At 44.0% G+C, this 20,546-nt stretch overlaps 1 protein-coding gene across 3 annotated transcripts in view; it reads right to left on the bottom strand.

Annotated features, from left to right (window-relative positions):
- dock1 (dedicator of cytokinesis 1) overlaps positions 1–20,546 on the bottom strand; it is a 212,953-nt gene that overhangs the window by 37,355 nt on the left and 155,052 nt on the right. For all 3 annotated transcript variants that reach the window (XR_009931847.1, XM_062474732.1, XM_062474731.1), the window contains exons 30-31: positions 9,333–9,411; positions 3,629–3,729 (exon numbers count right to left, since the gene is read on the bottom strand). Coding sequence is in view for 2 of the 3 variants with exons in the window: in XM_062474732.1 (XP_062330716.1) it covers positions 3,629–3,729; positions 9,333–9,411 (180 nt within the window). In the remaining variant the exon portion in view is untranslated. The remainder of the gene's footprint in view (positions 1–3,628; positions 3,730–9,332; positions 9,412–20,546) is intronic.

Genomic DNA, 20,546 nt, shown 5'->3' on the forward strand with positions numbered 1-20,546 from the left:
AATCACCTCTGCACAGCTGCATTAACGTGTTCCTGTGTGTGTATGTTTGTGTAAGAGTCCGTGGTGGTGGTGAGCCAAGGTTAGCTGTGGGCCCTGACATATAAACGGATTCAACGTCATTAGCTTCCACGCGGGCCTTGTGATGAAAGTTGGGACGGCCGTATTAAGACAGGAAACATAGTGCTCCGTCATCGTCCCCGGAGCATGGCCCCTCAGTCTGTCCACTGTTGTGAGCTCAATCATTGAGTGTTGAAACTGCGCTCAAACACACACACAACACACACTAATCCGTCATGCTGAGGAGGAGAGGTCATCTGTCACAGAGACCAACAGATGATAGTTGGACGACGGTTCTGCACATCCAGGGGAGGTTCTAGACTAAGCTGGGACCAGTTGTACTGTTAGAGAGGCCAGTCACATTAAACAATATTGTTGTCATATAGTTTTCTTCACTGCATTGCAGGCATTGACAAGCAAGTTTATAATGATTCAGACTCTACATTTAGGATGGCCCAGAGCCATAGAAAAAGAGAGTTGCGACACTTCCATAGACTCCCATTGTTATCGAGGAATGCGGAAGTAAAGCGTGTCACATGCGACCTGTAGTTCCAAACATTGCATTTTCCACCGTTCAACCCCATTCATTTTCAGTGTTTCCGAAGCAAGTTAGCTGGTAAATTGATGAAAATCCTTCATTTTTTCATATTTTTACCACCACATATCAATTGTTATTAGTAGTATTTCATATAGCTAGCTTTAGATAAAGTTTATCGTAAGATTATAGCTTGTTTGATTCGAAACGCAGTTAGAGCTAGACTGTAGGTCTAGCTAGTAACATAAGCAACACTTTTACTGAAGCTACCTAGAGAGCACGTTTATCATAACCAGAAGTCAGTTGGCTTATAGTCTGTCAAATTAGTTCTAATTATTGGTGTTCGTTGGCATACAAAGTAAGTCTTCTATATATAGCTCTTATTAGCCTAGTTAGTAGAGCTAGCAACAATGAATTGCAAATTAAGTGGTCCGAAGCAAGTTAGCTGGTAAATTCACGAAAATCCTGCATTTTTTCATATTTCGACCACCACATATCAATTGTTATTAGTATTATTTTATATAGCCAGCTTTAGTTCAAGTTTATCGTAAGCTTGTTAGATTCTAGATGCAGTTGGAGCTAGACTGTAGGTCTACGTAAGCAACACTTTTACTCTAGCTAGCTGTACATGTATCATAGCCAGAAGATCACCGGATCACTACAAACAAAAGGAGTGGAAGAACACAGGACATATTGTACAATAAAATGTTTTATTGAATGCAGTTGGTTGCCTTGTTTATTCTGTTCTATTTACCAAACTCTTTTCTTGTCTTAAGTTGAGCAGTTGCTGGTGATAATGGTTAGATTCAACTTGCATCAAGTACTACACATATAAGTGTTGTTAATGTGGTAGGCTAAATTGTAAGTGGGCTGATGAATAAAAAAACGTTTAACAAGACCCATTTACTTCAACCGTGTAAGGTTAAACGTTAAGTGGAACAATATAGTCCTCATTAGGCTACTGTTTGGTATGTACAGTATGGTACAGTACCGTTTGTACGGTAGCTAGCATAGCCATTTCTAGCTCTGCTTCACAATATTGCGTTATGTATAAGTTAATGTAATACATACATGTTAATAAAGTATCAGACATACATGATACAACACACCAGTAACCAATTGACATTATGTGTTAATATACCGAAAATGTCCGTGAATCGAGATGGTGCTGCTGTCTGTCCCGCCGAAAACCATTCAAACAGGTTGACAGCAGTGGGGGTTTTGTTTAACTACAGGGAGCTACCGGAACCACGTGACAAAAAAGCTCTAGCCTTTTTCCTGTGTTTCACTGGCAGTGAGTGTTCACAATGTTGTATTTCACTCCATTCTACACCAAACACGTCAGGGAGGACTGCCTTTTGTAGATACGAGTCTGCTGAAGATAGCCAGAATATCGGATTTCTTTAACCAAGCCTGTTTCATTCATCATTTGCCTGAGAAAGCGACTTCTGTTGGCCAGCTTCATTGAAAACCATTCAAACCGGTTGACAGCAGTGGAGTTTTTTGGAACTACAGCGAGCTACATGAACCACGTGATCACGTGTCGGCGAGATCAAAGCGTGTCGCAACTCTCTTTTTCTATGGCTCTGGGATGGCCACAAGGGGGTCCAAGCTTATTGTCACAAAGGCACTGGCAACCACTAGCCCCCCCTCCCCCCCCCCACTGCACACATCATGAGCCAGCATGCAGTAAGTAAAGCTTGAAGATGGAAGAGGGAGAAAATGTCTCGAACATTTTTCTGTGAATAGTTTTTTGTCTTCCTTGGTTGGTTTGAATGCAGTTCTATGGACATCTGTGAAGCCCTCTGTTACGTTGCTTGGAAAAAGCACTATATAAATATTTGATTGAAAATTTGATTTGAAAAAGGGAGGGAGGGAAATTGCAACTGAATCTTCATGTCCCCGCCCTTCACTCATGCTTATTCACAATTATACAGTGAGAGAGAGAGACAGAGGGAGAGAGGGAGGGAGGGAAGAGAGGGGCAGGAAGGAGAGAGATAAACAAAAACAAAAAAACACAGTAGGTGACATTATAGTAGAAGCCTGATGGAGAGAAAAAGTGGAAAATCCCCTTCTCCATGTCTCTCTCCAGGCCAGGCCAGGCCTAGTCTTAGTCCTAATCCTAGTCCGACCACAATACTACCATACAGCCACTCAGCACAAGGAAGAATGGGAAGAGGTGAGGCTTTATATGTCTGACTCTTTGTGTGGTGCCATTATGTACTGTCGGCCTTAAATCAACCTGTTGTCACTTCACCTGGTTGTTGAGTAGAATCCACAATACATTTACATTTAGTCATTTAGCAGACGCTCTTATCCAGAGCGACTTACAGTAAGTACAGGGACATTCCCCCGACTCACCGACTCCACAATACAAGACTGACAATGGTCACCAAGAGCATTCCTCAACCAGCAAGAGCCAGGGTGACGTGCATTTGAAACAGCACTCTCATCCCTCTTCCACTAGATAATGAAGGGTAGCTGGCTTACACAACTGAACTCTACAGCCAGATAACTTTGCAGTGCAATGCATACCACGGCATTTCTTAGTAATTAAACTTTTTTTTTGTCAAATACACCCTAACAGGCTCTCTCACCCATAGCAGCTAGAAAGAGAAATAAACTTAATCTGCCTATAAAGAATGTTAAAGATAAAATCTCAGCGACAAGGGAGAAAATGTCTCAGAGAAGAATTCAGGTATTGAGTAAAACACTTTTTTTTTTCTACCTCAGAATTTGAATTCGGTAAGGGTGCTTCCTGACTGGTTGATACCCTGGGTGTGAAAATGGAACAGAAGAGAGTGGAGTGCCCTGGAGGGCTCAGTGGCTAACAAACACCTCTGGCACTGGCATGGGATATGTCATCCCCGTGGGCTTACCGTTTGATACATTATTAAAAGGCAACTTGTGTTTCTTGGTGTGGGGAGTGAAGGGGGCTGAGGAGAGGGAACTGGGGACCTGTTTGCACCGGGTCTTTGGAAGGGGGGAGGGGGGTGGTGGGAGAGAAGGAGCTATCTGTTCACTCTCTGTACTCACTTGTGGAAGATCTTGGCCCGTTTGTCGCTGGAGAAGTTCTCCAGCTGCAGGGATTCCTGGGTGAGGAAGGCCACGGCCAGGTGGAAATAGTTGTTCCAGAGCTAGGATGGGGGGGGGGGAGAGGATGGTGGGAAAAGGAAAACAGTTCTTCATCATGTTGAAGGAAGGTGTGGCAGAGTTAAACCCCGCTAGTTTGTGGGTCTGGAAAGCTTGTTGGGTGCTTCAGGTGAGCTGTCTCAGCTGTGTTGGGAAGCTTGTCCACTGGTGAAGGAGAGGCTGCAGATGTGGGCTGAGGGGCAACCGGGGAGAGCTCTCTCAAGCACGGAGACGGAGGAGCAGACGGAGTTCAGAGCCGGCTGGACGGAGAGAAGCGGTCACAGCCCTCCCTGTCCTCCTCCACTCCCATCAACCTCTCCCTTTAGAGGAACTCACACATCCTCATGCAAACAACAATAGGCTCAGCAAGGCACATGCGCATACACAAACACTGAAACATTGTTTAGATTCCACTAAACAATTTAGATTCCACTCCAGTCGTTCGGATTCCATTTGGGTGGAAGGCGATGCAAATGAATAATCTATGTGGTATTTGGTAGTTTTTTTTTTTACATTTAGCACTAAATGCAGTGGATGGCTTCCATTTCTATGAAGACATAACTTGGTTTAATATATTCAACCACTCTGAGGCTTTTAAAAGGTAGCAAGACCCTCAGAAGGAGGGCCTGTTAAATGCTTAGCAACATTACAATCTGCCATTTGCAAGAGTTTTTCAAAAACTAGCACAAGGAGCCACCATGCCACTGTGAAGAGTAGGTTAAGATATTCTGGAAAAGCGTACTAAATTGCAGACCATTATACAGTCACTTATGTCCCCTCCAAACTATTTTTATGGTAATTTCTTTAGGTCCTCTTCCTTGTTTCCTTAGGGCCCAACAAACTGCAGAGTTAGAACATTTAAATAGCCCCCTATCAGAGCATGTGAGCGGAGCGGAGAGCGTGAGCGGGCGGATTTTGGACAGAATGCAGAGCGGGATTTTTAAAAGGACAACAATAATGTGGTACAAGATAAATAATGTGGTAACATCATTTCAGTCAGTAAAGACTAATTTTGGAATCTAAAAATACACCTCTCTCGAAAACACGAAAGTGTGCTACGTGAACACGCTGGGAAGAAAGCAAAGGGTTAGCAAAATATGGTAATTTGTAACAAAGTAAATATAGACTAATATTCTAACACAAATTAGTTTTGTCTTCAATTTTTGTGTTATATTCCTTTTTACGCAGGCTTAATTTCTAATTTGAAATAAATCATTTTTATTTGAAAAATGTAGACGCTGCTCTTTAGTTCTTTGGGCTGCGGTTTAAGCTAAAAGTTAAGGTGGAACTTAACTGATTTATGAAGTACGGCTCATATTATTATTAAAATAAGATCACAAAACTTTATCTGACAACTACAAGAGCAAAATGTAATATATATAATAATAAAAACGTTTTTAACTTTACTACTTAACTACAGGGCGCGACCATCTTTGAATCGTCATGTCTGTGACGTCACGAGAATAGGAAGGTACTGTGACTGACTAGCAGTCATCAAGATTGACATTGACAGATTGTCAGGGAGAACACAGAGGTAGAAATTGCTTCAAACGAACCAGTTAAAACAAGGTGCAAAGTAGGATCTTATTGGCTGGTTGTACAAACAATTTTTACAGGACAGAAGGCATTCACTATCCATGTCCTACCCAAGCGGCAACCAGTTTTATGAAAATGGCTCGTAGCTATGAAGCGCCAAAGCCCGCTAGTTGCCCCCTGATTTAGAGTTTGCAGTGATCACTTTACAGAAGTGGATTATATTTATAAACCTGTAAAATACGCTAACGTTACATACCGTTTTTGACATAGCTAGCTCTAGCTCCTAAATTCACAGATATGATTGTGCCTAATAACGCACAAAGCTAGCTCCGTAACGTTTCCTACACTGTTTGTTATGTTTAACCTAGCGAACAAGTTATCAACTCAACCAGTGAGTATGTTTCACACAACTTGAAGGTAACAGTACTAGTAACTGAAACTTACCATCTATTTATAGGGCGCTCCAAACTTTCAAGTTCAAGTCTTTTATTGTCAGATGCAAAGAACAACACAGGGTCAGACCGAGCACTGATATTCTTAGGACAAGACAACGCAAGGCAACCTGGCATAGCATGACATATAAGTACTCAGATCATGGTTACACCTATGATAAGATAACATATAAGCTTTCTCCTCACACAGCATGGGGAAGAGCCTGTTCTCAATGATGAACGATAATTTTGGTGAACCACCAACACCCAGATCATGCAGGTCTGCCTCTTTGATCAGATCGATTCTCTCTCTGTTGGCATTGTCGTGCAGTTACCAGAAGTACACCTCTCGGAGTTGTCCAACCTGTCAGTGTTAACTATATTTATATCTTCCGACAAAACAACATCTTCTGCATCATATGGAACAACTGCGGCCCTGCGGGTACATAATTACTAGTGGTGGGCATAGATTATTATTATTTTTATCTAGATTAATCTCACTGTAATCTTGGCGTTAATCTAGATTAATCTAGATTAAAATGGCTCATTTGAATTCCGCCGAAGGCATTCAGAATATGTGTGCTACCCAAATAATGACTAAAAGCAAGTCTTTGAGAACGGGTTTCTCAAGCCAGGTGGCGCATTAGACCAGGGGCTCATCTCCTGTTTCCAAAATGCATCACAAACTGCTTGAGAAAGCTGTTCTACTATGATAATTGGTGATGACAATAAATTATGTTCAATAAGATGTACTTGTGTTTATTAACTGTTTATTAGATTATTTAGCTTGGCTGATAGAGCTTTGCTGACGGGCTTGTGTCGTGGAAATTTTGGAATACAGTTATAATGTGTGTGTTTCATATATGAGGAATGTGTTTTAACGGAAGTCTAAAGTTGATTAAGAGTCAACTCCATTTGGTAGAGATGCCATTTGCAGTTTTATAACTAGGAGACGGGAAGTCTGGGTGACCTGAGAGAGTTCTTGTCACCTGGGGGGAAGAGACAGTTGGTCTGGAGACAATGTGGATTCAACTGTATTGTTATTGTGATCTGCTGCTCTGACCCTTCCTGTTGCAATGGGTGGGGTTAATCAAATACTTGTTTAAAGTGCCCACACAAAGGAAAGTTGACCATTTGACTGGTTTGGGGAGAGAGGCCACAATAAAGAACCGTGGGAACTTGATATGAAGTCACTGTCACTGAGCAGTGCGGACCAATCACAGAGTTCAGAGGAACCATTTGATCTAAAGTTTATATAATGTAGGGTTTTGGGGTTGTTCTGCATCACTCTGGCGAACGACCTGTGGCTAGCACCTCCTTCGTTATGACTGATCACAAAGTACTTTGTTAAATCTTGATTTGTACAAGCAAAATAAATTTATTGTAACCGCCATCTCTTGACTATTCAAATCTACACAGTGCCGTTAGAATTTTTCCATATCACTTGCCTCGGTTGCACTCAAACATAGTAGTTTGACGACGACTCTTCCCCTGCGCTACATCAGTGCTTGGCCCGGAATCTTCCGCATTAGCTAAGGGATGCTTTGCGTTTAGGTGTTATTTGAGACTGGAAGAACTCCTACAGTAAACTAATTCCGCATAGCACAAGGTGCAAACAACCTTAGTCTTGTCGAGGTTTCCACTGGGAAGCTTCTTAAAAATACATTTTCCCTGAAGCAAACCAGGCGGCTTCATAGCTGCATCCATGTTAGCATGTCACGTTTGATGTTATAATTTCACACACAAGGCATACACACAGGTTCGAAGACTCGTTCTCGCCCCCTATAGTGCAATTCGGCTAGGTATACATCCGCGCTAAAATATCAAGGTGAAAGTCATCATAGCTTGAGTAGTATAGACCCAGCTCCCAACGCAACTTTGAGAATAGATTAACGGCGATATTTTTTTATCGCCCGATAAGAGTCTCACGTTAACGCAGCACGTTAATGCCGATAACGGCCCACCACTAATAATTACGTATTGGTTCAAAATCATACGCCATAGGATGAACAGGGATAGGTATGATGGGTCGATCTTCTTCAATTTTTAATGCAGTTTGGCGGGTTCAAATTGAGCGCAACCATTCTTGTGACGTCAGCTGTATTTAAACATGGCGGCGCCCGGTTCTTTTGAAGTACATAATTTACACACTAGAGCTTTCGATTATTTATAGAATATGGCATACAGTTGTATGTTATAAAGTTTTTTATGTCATTAAATGTATATATTATTATAATATCAGTCTAATCGCAATTCAGTTCCACTTTAAATTAGTGCTGTCAGTTTAAGGCGTTATTAACGGCGTTAACGCAGACCCAAAGTGCGCGATTAACATTCTTTTTGGCCTAGCAAACTTTGTCGTTTTTTCACATGCTGTTGCAACAACTACTGGCGTTAGAAAAACTACAACACCACACCGGATCTAGCTAGACCGGAAACAAAACAACAGGCACACCACACACACTTGTTTGGGCTTGCGAACCGGCTAAAGAGTAGTAGGCTAACTTTACGTTTTGAGTGGATGGTGAGCGCGAGACGCCGAAATGGATGCCAATAAGATTCTTAATGGAAAGTTTACTTTTAAAAAGTTGCCAAATGGTTCCATTGACAAGACCAAAGTGATCTGTGTGTTTTGTCGTTGTGAACTGAGCTATCATCTCAGCACGTCCAGTCTGAAATACCACTTGATGGCCAAGCACACAGCTGATGCGAATTCTCCGCCCCCTCGCCAAACCAGGCGATTGCAATGTTGTTTTTTCAATTAAAAAAAACATTTGCATTAAGCAATCCGATCCACTTTTCCATGTTGATAAGAGCATTAAAATGAGAAAAAATAACGGGACAAAAATAAATCAAGGGACATTTAGAATAGATAAAAATGTGCGATTAATTGCGATTAATCGCGAGTTAACTATGACTTTAATGCCATTAATCGCGATTAAATATTTTAATCGTTTGACAGCACTACTTTAAATACATGGAGATTTTTTTCCTTTTTTGGAGCAAGCGAGAGAGTGATTTGAGTGGAGCGTGATGCAATCAGGACACGCTGGAGGGACTATGTCTCTCGGCTGGCCTGGGAACGCCTCGGGGTCCCCCAGGAAGAGCTGGTGGAAGTGGCTGGGGAGAGGGAAGTCTGGGCCTCCCTGCTTAGGTTGCTGCCCCCGCGACCCGACCCCCGGAAAAGCGGCAGATGATGGATGGATGGGTGATGCAATCCGCGCTGAGCGATAATGAGCGGAGCGGCCTGGTGCGTCTTTGAGCGGGGGAGCGGAGGAGTGAACAACTCTGTGAGCGAGGAGATTCTCACCACTCCGCTCATATGCTTTGCCCCCTATATGACTCAGCAGGGAGGCTTCTAAGTGGCCACCTCAAAATGTCAGCCCTGACAAACTGTGTTTTTTCTTCCTTCTTCCCCTCCGTCAAGCTAGGCATTTTCACGGAGGGGGTGCGTGGGAGACACCCTGTGTCCCGTTAAATCAGGCCCCCGCCCTTACAACCATTGTTTAGTCTCTACACTGCATCTGACGCCAGTGTTTGACTGACGCAGATGGCACATCCAGCACTGCTCTGAGATGTAGACTCACTGCTGTACCAACACTTATTTCCGTTTAAAAGCGTTGTGTGTGCTGATCACCTACCTGGAGCTCAAAGTTGGTCTGGTCCAGGAATTTCTTGTTCAGCACGGCCGCATACTGATTGATGGCTCGCAGGAAGACTCTGGAAGATAATACAAACACTGTTTGATTCCTGCCAGCTCATTGATGAGATTAGCTATTGTTTAGAATAAGATATTTTCAATTCTGTCTAATTAACAAAGCTTTAAGTCATCTTGGCTTCATCGAGCATCTCCTGATCTTAATCATTTGCATCCTGAAAATGGATGTTCAAATTGAACATGCAGACAACACAGCACCTTTCTATTATCACATTCATACAACATACATGCTTTAATATTTATGAAAAAATTTGCCCTCTCTGTAAGATATTACAACATACATGAAGTTAACAACCTGGTTCATTTACAGGTTATTCTTTGCACATTGACTGATATCAAAATTGTTAGAAATTGATTTGAATTTTAATGAGTGAAATAAGTATTTGACCCCCTCTCAATCAGAAAGATTTCTGGCTCCCCGGTGTTTTTTATACAGGTAAAGAGTTGGTGACAGCGGGACCAAGAAAACAATTGGTAACACACTACGCCGTGAAGAACTGAAATCCTGCAGCAACCGCAAGGTCCCCCTGCTCAAGAAAGCACATATACAGGCCCGTCTGAAGTGTGGCAATGAACATCTGAATGATTCAGAGGAGAACTGGGTGAAAGTGTTGGGAAACATTATGCTTTGGGGGTGTTTTTCTGCTACGGGGACAGCACAACTTCACCACATCAAAAGGGACGATGGACGCAGGCTTGTACCGTTTCTGGCTTAAAGTAATTCTCCAATGCATCCAATATAGCCTTTGCAGATAGATATGCCTGTGTATACGCCATCGCCATACATACATCGATGGCCAAGGCCATCGATGTATGGCAGCGAACATTCCGCCACCAAATCCAATGGTTCTCACAGGCATATCTACCGGCACAATCTCACCCTCACAGCACGACAACAGTGTAATGCAAAGGCTATATTGGATGCATTGGATAATTACTTTAAGCCAGAAACGTCATTTATGAGCGGTTCGTTTTCGGAAGCTGTAAACAGGAGGGTGAGTCCGTACACAACTTTGTAACCCGTTTGAGAGAAAAATCCGCTACTTGTGAATACGGGGGATTGAAAAATGAATTGATTCGTGACAAAATAGTACTGGGAATTGCAAATGAGGATACGCGATGGCGTATACTGAGAGAGAGAGGCTTAACATTAGTAACTGACATTGAAATGTGCCGCACTGCAGAAGTCACTGACATGAGAATGAGAGCAATTGAAATTGAAACCCAGCGCACCGACGTTGATGCTGTTCACGCTGTTGCCAGGCAGCCATTCAGACAAAACCAATCGAGGCAGAATAGTTCACCACGAACGGTGAACTCAGAGAGCCCCATAGCATGTAAATACTGTGGGACTAATAATCACTTGTGTGTCAAAAGTGTGTCTCAAAAGCAAAAGAAGGGTGAGTGAGGGCACGATTCACTGTGTTGATGATGTCACTCAATGTTCAGAGTAGAACAGTGAAAGTGACATTTACATGCATGAATCCATTGGGGCTGTACACTCAAGCAAGAAGAAATGGTTTGTGACACTACGATTATACAACAAGCAACAGCAATGTCAACTGGATTCCGGTGCTACATGCAACGTAATGAGTTACAAAGACAAAATCAATCTGGCACCTGGTACACATCTATTGCCCAGCGTTACTAAACTGAAGCTGTACTCAGGAGAGCTAATGAGCTCTATGGGCACCTTTGAGACTGAATGTGTTATTCGGGGACGCAAACACAAGCTGGAATTTGAGATTGTGAAAACCAGCCCATTGCAATGAAAATGGCTGTGAAGGCCCAGCTGGACAAGTATGAGGCAGATGGTCACATGATACCTGTGACTGAACCAACTGACTGGATCAGCAATATGGTCATAGTGAAAAAACCTGAGAAGTTGAGGGTCTGCATCGACCCAAAGCATCTGAACCAAGCACTGAAACGATCCCACTACATCATGCCAACATTAGAGGATGTCCTCTACAAGCTTCCCAAGGCCAGGATTTTCACTTTGGTGGATGCCCGAGATTCATTCCTTCAATGCAAGCTTGATGAAGAAAGCAGCTTCATGACTACCTTCTGGACCCCTTGGGGTCGGAAACGCTGGCTCAAGCTCCCGTTTGGTGTCTCGGTGACGCCTGAGGTATACCAACGCAAGCAGCACGAGTTACTGGCTGGCCTCAAGGGTATTGAACCCATCGCCGATGATGTCCTGATCGTAGGCTGTGGTGACACAGACGAAAAAGCATAACGCGACCACGATGTGAAGCTCCTGGCACTGATGGAGCGCTGCCGATCAGTTAAGCTTCGTCTTGGGCTGAAGAAGCTGCAGTTCAAGGTGAAACACGTCCACTTCCATGGCCACATTGCAAAAGGCCTGAAGCCGGACCCAGACAAGGTCAGGGCGATCCTCGACAAACCTGTCTGATGCGAAAGGAGTACAGCATCTCATCGGCTTTGCAAACTATCTTGCAAAGTTCATGCCACACCTGTCAGCAGTCTGTGAGCTTCTGGGCTGGTTGCTGGACAAAGACACACCATGGCAGTGGCTGCCCAAGCACCTGGTCACCGCTGAAACTGACCATAAAACACTCATTGCCATATTCAGTAAACCTCTCCTCAAAGCGCCCAAGAGGCTTCAATGCATGCTCCTGACTCAGAACTACAGCCTGAAGGTAATTTACAAGCCAGGACTGGAGATACATCAGCGACACACTGAGCAGGGCAACGGCACCATGTACAGGCAGAGACACTGCCTATCAGCGGCAGGCCATCTGTTTGCTACAGCAGGAACAACAAGATGTTCAACAGATCAATCAGGCAGACTACTTAAATGTCACAGATCCCCGCCTAGCCCAGATCAGGCAGCACACTGACAAGAACGAACACCTACAGTCACTGAAGTCCATGGCTCTCGCAGGTTGGCCACACCTGAAAGAGGAGACACCTTTCACAGTGAGAGAATACTAGACCTTTGGAGATGAGATCAGCGTGCAAAATGGCGTCTTGTTCAGAGGTCAGAAGGTCATTATTCCCAAATCGCTACGTCCAGAGATGCTTACCCGCATACACTCCAGTCACGTTGGAGGTGACTCATGCTACCGCCAGGCTCGTGAAACATTATACTGGCCAAACATGCAATCAGAAATTAAAGACTTTGTCAGTAGCTGTACCACATGCAACGAGTACGCTCATGAACAGCAAAAGGAAACCATGATGTCACACGAACTGCCCAAAAGGGCCTGGCAAATCGTCAGCATGGACTTATTCAGCCACAGACAAAAGGACTATCTCCTCATAGTTGATTACTACTCTGACTTTTGGGAAATTGAACTGCTCCCTGACTTGTCGGCAGAGACAGTCATAAGGCGCTGCAAGGCACAGTTTGCACTGCACAGTTCAAGCGTTTCGCCTCAGAATGGGAGTTTGACCACGTGACCTCTTCTCCAAGACACCCAAAAGCAAATGGCAAGGCAGAGTCAGCTGCGAAGATTGAAAAAAAAAAACTTAAGCAGGGCCTTGCGTGACAGCAACGACCCATGGAAAGCGATCTTACAGTGGAGGAACACACCCACCGAAAACATGGACAGCAGCCCAGCACAACGCCTTCTGTCCAGGCGTCTGAAGACTACCATCCCCGTAGCTAACGAGCTACTTGAGCCCTGCGTCGTGGTTGGCGTCACGGACAAACTGCGTCACAGGAAGCAGTCGCTAAGTGCTTCTATGACCGGACTGCTCAAGACCTACCAGAGCTGGAGGTGGGTGAAACGATAAGGATGAAACCGGGAGACTGGGAGACCACACAGGACTTTGGAGGCTGGGCAGCTGCCTACAGAGGGTTGCACCACGTTATTCTGTCTCTCACTGTTCAAATAAACCTACCATTATAATTATAGACTGATCATTTCTTTGTCAGTGGGCAAACGTACAAAATCAGCAGGGGATCAAATAAATAAATACAAATCCCTCACTGCGTATATTGAGTGAGAACATTTACAATTAAGACAGCGTGATGGAGCATCAGTTCTTCACAGAGCAGACAGCCCACTAGCCACGCCTCACAGAAGGGCTTTTCTGAGCTTGAAACGAGCTGGCTAACAGACTACTAAGTGACCTTATCTAAAGACGCTTTAGCACTGTGGGAGCTGTACACAGAAGATAAACTTCATTGCTCTACTTAAACTCAAGAGGGCATCCCATGAAAATATACATCACTTATCACCCAATTAGGAGTGAAGATAACAAAGAAAAGGCAGTGACCTTAAACACTAACAGCACTTTATAATGACCATGCTTCAATCCAGCTCAGCTGTATGGCTTAGTACTAGATGTTTGTGTGCAAGGTATGCAGGAGTGGCATTCAGTTCTGGTGTGGCATTTGTCTTGAGCATCGTCTTGAAATCAAGGAAGATAATCGCTGAAAGGCCCATGTTTGGATGTGAAGCTCTTGGTTTAGCCAGAGTTAGTCAGCTGGCTGTCTCTTAAAAGGCACCCTCATGCGCTGAGAAGCAATCTTTAGCAGCCCCTCTGATTAGAATTTAGATTCTAACACCATCCAACTCAATTTAATAGGACAATGGATTTTTTTTCTTTTTTGTCGTCAAATCATTTCACAGCGTGAAAAGCGAGACCTGACTTTTGTTAAGTGCAGCTGATCGCCAAGGGAAATGTAACTGGAGTTACAGATTGGAGTTGAGAACAGGTTTGATTGTAGAAAACATTTATACATATAAAAAAAGAAATGACTGTGGTTTATAAAGCCAGAGACACACTGGCTCACAGAACTTGTTTTTTATTAAGATATTAAAAAGAAATGAGAACACTAGACTTTAGCAACAATTCTGACCTACATCAGACATGCACACCATTTGTATTCACCACAGAACTCTTTTTGTTTAATCATGACTTTGCTTTGCCGATGCGTGAAATTCAAAGCAAATGTCATGTCAGCATGGTTAGCAGGAGGCTTGTATTTCAGTCAGTCATTTAGCAGACGCTCTTATCCAGAGCGATGGCTTTTCACCTCAAAGCCATGTCTGTAACATGGAAGGGTACTTAACATGGGTGCTTGAGAAACCACAACATCAAACTGGAGGTTGTGCCCAATGCAAGGACTGCATGTGACAGAGCCGGAATTGAGCGTTCCAGAACCAGGAGGAAGTGGAGTGTGGGCGCCAATGGCTCAAATCACTGCTGTCCAACCCATGAGACACTTGTCCTCACATGGCTGGGCAGGTTCAACTCATAACTGAGGCTGTGCTTCTCCCAGTCATCTGAGTGTGTATGATTGTAAGACGTTCCTATTCCAAACACAGCACATACTTTGTCCAAACAGAATTGTAGCGACTACAATCTACAAGGTTGGGACTAAAAACATAAAATAACATGTTTTATGCTGATGTGGGATAGAGTCCATCAGGATGGTAACTGTTCCTATGATGCCATATCCTTAAAGTATCATCACTGAAAGAGACACCCCTCAACAACAATCAGACTGACTAGGACAAGTCTCCTTCCAAAAACCTCATGAGGCCACAAAATAATTCTGTTCTGCTGTATAAATGCCTCGAGCTTCAAAACCAGAGATATTCAGTGGAAGCTACTGTAGGACTGAGTGGGAAGCAAGGCTTTCCTCTTTCCATTTTGAGTGAAAATGGAGAACAGAAGGAGGCCCTGCCCCCCCAAAAAACATGCAATGAGTTGATATTAATGAGAGGATGGGCAGACATGCTAATTCACTGTGATGCTCGTAAATGAAATGTTAATAACTTAAGTGGTGTGAAGCTTTTAGAGAGGAGATGGGATGGCTACTTGCAGAGCCTGGGGCTAACTTCATTTTCATGGCGGCGGTGGCAGACAGTGTGTATTTACCTCACCAAGAAAGCCAATTTAATCATGGATCTGAAGAAAACTGGTTAGCTGTTGCTATATATATCCACATCAAATAGGCTCGCTGACAAGGTGGACCCTTTGTCACATACAAACTGAGACACATAACAGTGAGATTAAAAGAAAGTCCAGAGGAAATGAAATAAGGAAGGGTCATAAAAGGACAACTGTGTTTTCCCTGTCCGGTGACTCAGATCAGAGTGTCACCGCCCCTGCCAGTCCGGCGGACACCCCCTCTGCCCTCGTTTTGCTGCTGCCCTCGTCCACAATCCGTTCACAGAAGAGTGGGACAGATGTCTGCTATTCCCCACGGGTCCACCGGGGGTGCCTCCACAGTGATTTGTCAGCTTATAATAAGCCCCCTGGTAACTTCAGGGTTTCTGTGACATCTCATTTATGGAGGAGTCAAGTGCCAGAGTCTCCCAGCCTTATGTGACCTTGTAGAGGAAAACCTCCACTATGGCTTGGCTACATAAGGTGGATTCCGGCCATTCTTTCCTAAATCAATGCAATATTCATGTCTAACATTTATCTGTCTTGCTGACTAAATGTTACCTGGAGCCATGTGCTGCAGCCTACATACCAAGAGTCACCTTAGTCATTAGCCACTAAGGTTAACGGTCTCTGAACACCTTTCGATAACCCATTAGAAGGCTGTTACTTTGGCTCTCTCACCGTAGTTCTGGGGACAACCCACCCCGACCCCAGCCTCGACCCCAGCCTCCACTCCAGCCCCCACCCCAGCCTTCACTTCAGCCCCCACGCCACCCAGCCCAAGCCCACCCCAGCCTAGCCCAGCCTTAGTCCCAGTCTCCCAGATCGGCCCTGCTCCAATCCCCCTCCCCTCTCCACACCTACCTCACTCAATTTTCTGCAGCTGTGAGCATGCCAATATAGATGATACGCTTAACGCCTGGCTAATGGTGAAGAGTGTTTCCATCCACTGCACCTGTCTGCAGAGAAATATTACTGCTTTATATCCCATGTCTACCTGGATGCTCACAGCCCCCCCTCTGATCTGCCTGCCCCTTCCCCCGAGAACTCAACTCAGCACCAGGCACTTTGTTGGCTGGCATGTAATGCTGGATTTGGCCAGTAGTATAATGCCCTGATATAGTTCAGCTACCTGACCTCCAGCATGAGGTCATGTAGCTGGTAATTTGGTAATATCGAGACACAAATATTGAGCCGGCTATTCGTTCTGTGATGTCCATGGATGGCACTGAGGCAGTCCGGTTGGTCGTCCTGCTCCTGCTGCCGTCTGGTTCGTACATTAAGAGTGTCTGATCGATGGATCCACAGCTAATGGCATGCTGCTACCAACGCTCCCCTCTATGGAAGCTTTCCTTGTTGTCCCTCCCCCCTTCCTCTCTCCCTCTCTCCCCTTTAGCGATGCCAATTCAATGGAGGTTATGTAGAACGGTCTGGCCTTCATAGAGTAGAGTCTGTAGACACACAGAGCCACCGGAGGACTTGTAAGGAGAACCTGACAAGTCTTGTTCAATGTCTGTGGTGAGGCAGGCCTCAGCCCTCACATCTCTGTCAACTCCCTGATCCCCTAGCCTGCAGACCAGTGTGAGCCTGCCGACCCGGCACCCAGGACACATAAGGGGCTCTGACTAACAGATAGCCTGCTTCCTTAGCCAGAACATCCTGTCATTAATTAAAGAGAGAAAATCTTTAATGAAGGAGGATGGAAATAGCATGTACTCCTCTCTCCCACAGGCAACAGAGATGCACCGGGAGACTATTCCAAAGAGATTAAGGCACTCGCACGTTAATTACCCGAATTAGAGAACAAAGGCTAAAGAGAGGGATGGAGCGTGACTTCTTATGTACATACAATTAACAATTTTCTGAAAAAATCTGATCACGGATCAAAATGATGTAAAATATGAACTGGGCTGTTCAAATGTATGTTGATCTTTTCATTGAATCCATCAAAAAAAGACTTGTGTGCTAATGATAACAGAACACTGTTTGTCCAGCATGCTGCATCGACTCCCAATGCTCTCTCAAGCTTACGTTATTAACACAAACAAATGCCAGGGGGAAGATGCCCGGCTGCATTCCTACATCTGTGACGAACAGCCATTATGGTGCCGAGGGAAAAGAAGATGTGCAGAAAACACAGGGAAACATGCCGACAAGCTTCTGCCTTTCAATTTCATTAGAAAAGCCGCGGAAATGTTAATTACTTCAAGTTACAGTATAAAAGCTCCTCTGAATGTTAATTAAATCAAACCCCTATCCAATAACATTTGTTTACTCGCCAAGCCCAGATGTCAAGCATATTAGGGACCCTCCTGGTGGTTCCCCACCAGCTCTGAGGGAACTATGGTAGCTGTGGTCTTCAACTGAACTTCTGAGAGAATCACCCAAAATTGAAAAAAAAAAAAAACTTTTAACTAGCTGCAAAATTACCCCATTTCCTATAAATGTAAGCAAACAACTAACCGGCATTATTATGATAAATATGCTCCATCAAATTGTCAGTGTCAGAATAATCACCCTATTATTGCTGATTGATGGGTGTGCTTGTACACCTTTCCCTGGCCCAAGGCGCAGAATGCAGAAGATTCTCTTTTAATACCCTTGGCAGATTTTCATAACTTCCAAAAGAAATGAGCCTGGAACCACTCCCTTTGGGTGATCCACATAACTTAGCCTGTATGCTAATGGAGTGTTATCAGTCCAAGGTAGTTGCTAATTGAGTTCAGAGAGCATCCTTGATAATGATCTGTATTTATTTGCATTCTAGTACCAATAGCTGGTGTATCAACCTGCGCTCAAAGATAAGGCAAGGTCAAAAAACATTAATTACCACACCAATTTATTAAATTAGATTACGTTTATTTCTGGGCTTCTGACCTGATACAGGATCGATTTTTTCTTTGAAGTTGACTGAAAGAAGTCAGCATTTATAAGTCTTACTTTTATGGAAATACGCTTGCTTATCACAGAATCATAATCCTCATTTGCGAACCCAGTCAGGCGGGAGAAGGTTCTAGACCCATATCCTCTGTATCTGCAAAGGCTGTATGAGGCTATAGGATTAAAATGTGAAACATAGAGGCTGTAAAACTTAACCACACCACCACATCCCAGGATTCCTAGCTTGGTTTACTGACTCTCAAGCAGGAAGGACACCCAGATTACAGTCTCTCTCCACAGGGCTCCTTACGCTTCCAGGCAGTGATGTATAGGGTGAAATCCTAGCTTCTCACTTTCTTCATATGTTTCATATGAACTAGCGCAGATCCCGTGGTACATTCAATTCACACTTTATTTCAGACTCACAGGGGGGTCCATAGCAAGAAAAATAAACTCAAGACATACAAGACAAAACAACAAGTCTACACTCAAATTAAAAACCAGTTAATATCTCGCCAGTGTTCTCTTAGCCTGGAGAAGCACCAAGAGCAGATCTTTCTAGAGCTGGTTAAGGTCTCCATGATGCTGTATTCTGACTCATCCAAGCAACACGAAAAATCTGAGGTCTAAGAAGTGCCCCACATGTAGGAACAGCCAGAAAACATACAGTTGACTAGCACTGTGCCACCTGGGAACCTGAAGCAACAAGCTCACTGCGTCATTGTAATCTACTATGAGCCTCCACATACTGCTTCTCCTGCAGCTACACCAAAGGTGAGGTGTACACACAGGTGTGCAGAAAGCCATTTCTAATCAAATAATAATTAGCTGAATAAACTTCTACTCCAGTTAGGTGGCTATACAACCCATTAATGTGGGTGGATCATGTGGGTTACTGGGTACAGCTAGTGTTCGCTGTTGAAAACCAGATATTAACTAGGTACAGTACCTGTAGTATTCTAGCTGGTTGTTAGTATCTTCAACAAACGCTAGTTGCAGCGCCCATCGGCCGAATGCTAGGAGGCAAACTCATTTATATCTATATATATTTGTCACAAATTGTAAACACCATGCGTCTTTAAGGCCTGAGCCATAAACCTGCCACATTTCAACTTTACACAGTTGCCGGTTCACAAGATAATCAAGTCATGGAGATACACACCAATTCCCGGGATTATTGATAAATATGTAGTCGCTGGTGGAGTGCCATTCAGATCTTCGGGGGCAAACATAGTTGGTGTTGTATGTGATGTATTCTTCAAGTAGCATGTGAGAGTGTTAAAAGAGTTAAGCCTTGCTAAATTATCCTGATCTAGGCAGATCACACTGGACTTTCTCACTCTTGTCTCTACTTTATCCCATAAAGACATGGATCAATTATTCTGAATAGCCAATCAGCTCACTCTGAAATTATACAAAGCTGATCCCTTTATGTGATTAATGGGGTGAAAGGGGCCAGGTAAGTGCTGGTACTCAATCCCCTGGAGGACACAACATCAGAGGACAGCCAGTGATTTAAGGCTGATCCCAAAGCCAGGAGTGAGATCGTACATTATGTCTGTTTTCTGAGAGATGCAATCCCCTTCTCTGAACATCTTGGCAGCAGCTTTGCTGTGTGACGTACTAGCCGGTGGACATGGCGAGTCAGTCAGGGTGAAAACACACAGGCACTGAGCTGCTCTGGGGGGGGGGGGGACTTTAACAGTTGTTTAAGACCCACGCTGATACTTTTCGGGAAAGGTGAGCCGATTAAATGGAAATCTGAGCAAGCTAAAAAATACAAAGCACTGATGCAGGCATGATCATTTTCTTTGGCTGCCTCAAAGTTTATCTGTTTCCTCAATTCACTGTATGCTTATTAGGCACTTTGCTGCAATCTCAAACAGATTGTTGTAAACTAAAATGGGAAGCACTCTGCAAATCAACAAACAAACCCTTTGCCCTCCACAGTCCCGATTAAGCGTTACACTTTCTCCCCTATTTGCCATAAATAGGTTGATTTCAGTCCATAAAAAATGTGTATGAATTTACAACATTCACATTTTGGGGGTAATCCGGCAGCAGATGTTGCATATTAGTGACTGTGTCCTTGCATAACTTTATTATAGCAATCCATGCAGCACTTAAGTCATCATTGACCCCACAATGTGCAGCACACCATGTACAAAAACGTCAGAAATGAAAGGTGTATCACAAGAGACTCGGAGATGAAAGAGGACTGCTGGTTTGCAAACTCTTAATCTGGAGTTGTAATTAATAGGCCAATCAAAGCAAAGGGGAGGGTTGCTCAAATATTTGCATGATTACCATGACAAAGCATGTCACCATTCACAATGGGGGAGCGAGTGAATGAGGCTTGCCACATTCACTGGTGGAGGCGTATGCG

This window comes from Osmerus eperlanus, chromosome 12, assembly GCF_963692335.1.
Source record: "Osmerus eperlanus chromosome 12, fOsmEpe2.1, whole genome shotgun sequence".
In the NCBI taxonomy this organism is placed as follows: domain Eukaryota; kingdom Metazoa; phylum Chordata; class Actinopteri; order Osmeriformes; family Osmeridae; genus Osmerus; species Osmerus eperlanus.